General features: G+C 34.5%; 2 protein-coding genes across 2 annotated transcripts; both read right to left on the bottom strand.

Annotated features, from left to right (window-relative positions):
• Positions 1 to 3,369: 3,369 nt before the first annotated feature.
• LOC143597255 (uncharacterized) lies at positions 3,370 to 3,780 on the bottom strand. The gene has a single exon (XM_077075811.1). The coding sequence runs from the start codon at positions 3,778 to 3,780 to the stop codon at positions 3,370 to 3,372; it is 411 nt and encodes a 136-aa protein (XP_076931926.1).
• A 288-nt stretch (positions 3,781 to 4,068) lies between these two features.
• On the bottom strand, positions 4,069 to 4,868 carry LOC143597254 (uncharacterized). The gene is made up of 3 exons (XM_077075810.1): positions 4,782 to 4,868; positions 4,604 to 4,734; positions 4,069 to 4,516 (listed from the first exon to the last, which is right to left on the bottom strand). Exons 1-3 carry the CDS (start codon positions 4,866 to 4,868, stop codon positions 4,069 to 4,071), a joined length of 666 nt encoding a protein of 221 aa, XP_076931925.1.
• Between the last annotated feature and the right edge of the window lie 508 nt (positions 4,869 to 5,376).

The raw sequence follows: 5,376 nt of genomic DNA, 5'->3' as shown, positions 1-5,376 counted from the left end.
TGACTATTCGCGTTATATGTACTTGTATTTAATCCATGAAAAATCTGAAAGTTTAGAAACTTTTAAAACCTTTAAGGCTGAAGTTGAGAATCAACTAGAAAGGAAAATAAAGGTTGTAAGATCAGATAGGGGTGGGGAATACTACGGCCGACACACCGATGTTGGAAAAAGCCCGAGGCCTTTTTATGAATTTTGTAAAAATCACGGTATAATAAATCACTATACCATGCCCCGGACTGCTAAACAAAATGGTGTAGCTGAAAGGTGTAATCGTACTCTTATGGATATGGTACGTAGTATGTTAGCTAATTGTGATCTCCCTTTATTTCTTTGGACTGAAGCATTAAAAACAGCCATCCACATACTTAATCGGGTTCCTTCTAAGTCTGTCCCTAAGACTCCATTTGAACTTTGGACGGGAAGGAAACATAATTTAAATTATTTTAAGGTGTGGGGATGTCCAGCTGAAGCTAAACTGTATAATCCACATTCCAATAAGTTAGATATGAAAACTGTTAGTTGCTCTTTTATTGGATATCCTGAACGTTCGAAAGGATACCGATTTTATTGTCCTTCTCATTCTACCAGAATTGTTGAGACAAGACATGCTGAATTTTTTGAGTTTACAAACTTGAGTGGGAGTGAAGGTGGTAGGCAAATAAATCTTTAAGTGGAAACTGAAGAGGCACCATTCAATGACATACCGGTGCCCATTATTCAGCCACTTAAACCACCTAATGATTCGCCGGTTTCTCATAATAATAATGTTACTAATACTGAGAATCCATCTACATCAAATCCATTAACATCTCAAGAGGTAAATGAACAAGAGACTCAAGAACTGCCATTAAGAAGGTCTTCTCAACCTAGGCGACCCATAGTTTATGATGACTTTGTGACTTACCTTCATGAGACTGACTTTGAGTTGGGTAAAATAAATGATCCAGCTACTTTCAAAGAAGCCATGAATTGCGACCAATTAGCTAAATGGTTGAGTGCCATGGAAGATGAGTTGAATTCAATGAAAATAAATAATGTTTGGACACTTACTGAATTACCAAAAGGTGCTAAGCCTGTAGGTTGTAAATGGGTCTAAAAAATTAAATTAGACGCTAATGGAAACATTGAACGTTATAAAGCACGTTTGGTTGCAAAAGGATATACTCAAAGAGAGGGAATTGACTATCAGGAGACTTTTTCTCCTGTGTCACGAAAGGACTCTCTAAGAATAGTTATGGCCTTGGTAGAACATTTTGACTTAGAATTACATCAAATGGATGTTAAAACAGCATTCTTAAATGGAGATTTGCATGAAGATGTGTTTATGAAACAACCTGAAGTTTTTAAGCCTAAAGGCAAAGAACATTTGGTATGCAAATTAAATAAGTCAATTTATGGGTTAAAACAAGCGTCTCGACAATGGTACATCAAATTTGATGAAGTAATGAAAAGACATCATTTCATTAAAAACTAAGTAGATCAGTGTGTTTATATTAAGATGAGTGGGAGTAGATTCATCATACTTTTGTACAACAAAATTTGTTGTATGTTGATGACATATATTATTAGCAAGTAATAACTTAGACATGTTGCATGAATCCAAAAGATTATTATCTGCTAATTTTGACATGAAAGATCTCGGTGAAGCCTCCTATGTGATTGGTATAGAAATCCATCGAAATCGATGTATTGGGACATTAGGACTTTCTCAAAAGGCATACATTGAGTGGATACTTAAAAGATTTAATATGGAACATTGCACTCCCACTATAGTGCCTGCAGTTAAGCAGTTAAGGGTGATAGTTTTGGGTCTTATCAGTGCCCTAAAGTAGAGGCAGAACTCGAATAAATGAGACTCCTACCATATGCTTCAGTTGTAGGAAGCTTAATGTATGCTCAAGTTTGTATGCGTCCTGATATCGCATATATAACTGGCATGCTAGGCAGGTATCAAACAAATCCTGGCCGAGATCACTGGAAAGCTACTAAAAAGGTGTTGCGATATTTACAAGGGACAAAAGAGTATAAGTTAACTTATAGAAGGTCAGATGATCTTGAACTCATAGGCTATACTGACTCTGATTTTGCGAAGTGCAAGGATGACAAAAAGTCTACTTCGGGATACATTTTTATGCTATCAGGTGGGCCCATTTCATGGAAGAGTCATAAACCCACTACATCGACAATGATGGCAGAATATGTTACGTGTTATAATGCCACGTGCCAAGCGATGATTCTGACAAATCTTATTAAGGGACTCAAAATTGTTACTTCCATACAGAGGCCTATAAGAATGTATTGAGATAATAGTGCAGCCGTGAGTTTTTCAAACAGTAATAGCTCAAGTGGTGCTGGACTATATCTCGACACAAAGTATTTGTTTGTGCGAGAGCGAGTGGAAGATCAAAGTGTTATTGTTGAATATATTAGCACACATGACATGTTAGCAGATCCACTTACTAATGGTCTACCACCCAAAATATTTAATGATCATGTACTTAATATGGGCTTTAGGCGAGACCTTTTTGAATGTCATGTAAACAATGTAAACACGTTTAGGATACTATCTTCTTATTTCACTCAAATGTAAAGTTTGTCTATATTTCTTAATATATGTGCACTATAATGTTTATTTTATACAAATGTTTATTTTAGACAAACGTATTCTTTATCACCTAACCTATAAATTTGAAGATGATATCATTATCATAATTGATAGGGGTCTTTGCATTAATGACAATGCAACTGACTGTATCGGTTTGATGTTATCAAAAGAAGGTTTAACGAAATTACCTAATTTTATTATTTGTCTAATTAGTATTATTTTACATGTATATATAGTACACGCATATATAAATGTTTAGTAAAAATGGTACAGCAGCCAAGTGGGAGAATGTTAGAAATATTTATATGGCTTTTGACCATTTAACATTTATATGGAATAATTTGTGTAGCCCCATAATAAAAGTATCTAATTTGATGGGAGTTAATACTTTAAGGGGTTACTATGTAAATATGGTGGTTAAAAGGATTGTTGAGTCGTTGCCCTAATTAACTGTCATATCATACGATCGTTCATTCACGATCACTCTAACAAAAGTTCTATAACACCATAATTCATCCATATTAATTGAAGGGCAATTAGACTCTTAATCTTGATCATCATCATGGCATCATCTTCATCAAACACTCAAAGGAATGAATCATCTCCATCAAGTATGTATTACAACCCATTATTTGTGGTAGATTAATTTAGGACTTGTAGAATTGGTATCATATGTTGAAATTGATTCAACAGAAGAATTACAAAGCAGCTCGACGACCTTTAAGATTTTTGAATTCCTTAATTATGGATTCCAAATCAAATGTTTAAGCTATTTCTTTTTCTATGTAAACCACCAAGCTATTCATGAGATACTCGTCTGACATCTTATTGCAAAGGCGATTCTTGAATATTTTCATTGCTGAAAACCCCTTCTCTGTTATTGCAGTAGAAACTAGAAGTGTCAAGATTAGCCGAACCACTCTATCAACCAAATAGTACATCTCATGTTTCTGAGTTTCCACAAGACTTTTGCATAAATCATAAATACTTGAAACACCACTAATTAGATTGGTATTCTTTGGCGTTTCAAAATTAAAATTCTGCAATTGATAATGTAAAAGAGTAATTTCCTGCTCCGTGAACTCTTTAGGAAAATACTTCTTAACAAGAAGACAAATCTTATCAACACCAATCTCTTTTGAAACTAAACTAGAACTAAGAGTTAACAACTCCATCGCGTTATCATCAAATCTACTATTCAAATCTTCTAGTTGTTTGTCCAATGTGGATGTAAAGAGATCTACTCGGTAATATTGTTCAAATATAACATGAAGAGTGTTTTACGAGGACGATATCGAGTAGAAGTATAAGATCCCTTCATATCTGGCATTTGGATGAGATAACTGTCACAAAAAAGTAACTTTTGTAAGAAAAGACTCCCATCTATTGTTTCTAAATTCATTTAGATTAGCCTTTGTTGAAGAAACTAACTCCGTGGTATTAAGAATATCTTAGGATTTCTTTTATAATGCTTGAGAACGTGTTTCAGTTTCATCCAATACTTCCTTCATCAAGTGAAGAATAAACACAAAGTTGAATGATTCCAAGTAATCGCACGCTGTATCAACATCTCCAAGTTGAGAAAAAGTAGTATGAGATAAGTCCTGAATTATTCCTTGGAGAACAGCTCGAGTGGCACCAAACATGTCAATCAAACTACAAACGGAGTTAAAATGAGAACCACAATGTGTCTCACCGGATCTTCTTAATGTCCCAACTTGATTCAGTCCTGATCTCGATTTGATTTCACCCATTTCCCATAACGTTTTAATCTCTTCTGCCTTTGCCTTTTGTAACTCATCATGACGCTTACTAAAAGCACAAACCACTTTAATTGTGAAGATTAGTTTATTAAAGAACTTGTGTATTGGAATAACTTCACTTGAAGCAGAAACCAAGGCAAGTTGTAACCTATGATCAAAACACAAAAAACGTAATAAGCATAAGAGTATTCTAGTCAAACCAAAGAAGGAAGAGAAAAATAAACAAGTAATTAACATGTGAGCAAAGCCGTGAACGTAATACGCATAAGGACACTCAAAACGAATAAGTGTGTGTAATCCGTTCCATTCACCTCTCATATTGCTAGCACCATCATAACCTTGACCACAGATTTTTTTAACATCTAACTGATAATGCGAAAGTTGTTTCCACAAAATTGTTTTCAATATGTTGCCGATAAAGTATCCGTAACATGAACCAAATCCAAGATCCTTTCTTGTATAATCCCTTTTTCATCAACAAATCTCAATACTATGGCCATTTGCTCCTTTTTCAACTCATCTCATGACTCATCAACCATTACACACAAGAATGAATCCCCCACTTCACTACAAATATGCTTTCGAACTTTATTTGCAATAATGCTAACAATTTCTTTTTGAATATCACTCGAAGTATACTTTGCATGATAAGGAGCATTCTCTAATATAACCTTTGCAACTTCATCATTATAATAAGCTAGAAGTTTTAGCAATTCAATCAAGTTTCCTCTATTTTTAGATTTAGAAGATTCATCATGTCCTCTTAAAGCACAAGCTTGAAATGCCAACCAACTAACTACATCAATAGGAGCTGCTTGTCGTAAACGGTTCTTCACTATTTCCTCTTGAGTTTGCTTCAAAATCCAAGTGTCAATGTGTGCTTCTTGGTTCAACAAGTTTTCGGTGAATACCAAAGAATTTTTATGTTGTGAAGTTTTAAGGTGGCTAAAGAATGCACATTTTTCCCATTAACTTTATTCCATGTGTCAAATCCTTTAACGGTAAATG

Source organism: Bidens hawaiensis, unplaced genomic scaffold (assembly GCF_021521415.1).
Source record: "Bidens hawaiensis isolate Kalapana, Puna unplaced genomic scaffold, B.hawaiensis_p1.1 tig00048040_1, whole genome shotgun sequence".
Lineage (NCBI taxonomy): Eukaryota > Viridiplantae > Streptophyta > Magnoliopsida > Asterales > Asteraceae > Bidens > Bidens hawaiensis.
This window is presented reverse-complemented; position numbering and strand designations above follow the sequence as displayed.

Bases quoted from the DNA above. Each gene is read 5' to 3' on its own strand.
- LOC143597254 (XM_077075810.1), bottom strand. From the start codon at position 4,868: ATGGCCATAGTATTGAGATTTGTTGATGAAAAAGGGATTATACAAGAA. The intron at 4,735-4,781 runs GCAACATATTGA...TCGCATTATCAG, and splicing joins ATGTTACGGATACTTTATCG to TTAGATGTTAAAAAAATCTG. The intron at 4,517-4,603 runs GTTAATTACTTG...TTTTGATCATAG, and splicing joins GTTCACGGCTTTGCTCACAT to GTTACAACTTGCCTTGGTTT.
- LOC143597255 (XM_077075811.1), bottom strand. From the start codon at position 3,780: ATGGAGTTGTTAACTCTTAGTTCTAGTTTAGTTTCAAAAGAGATTGGT.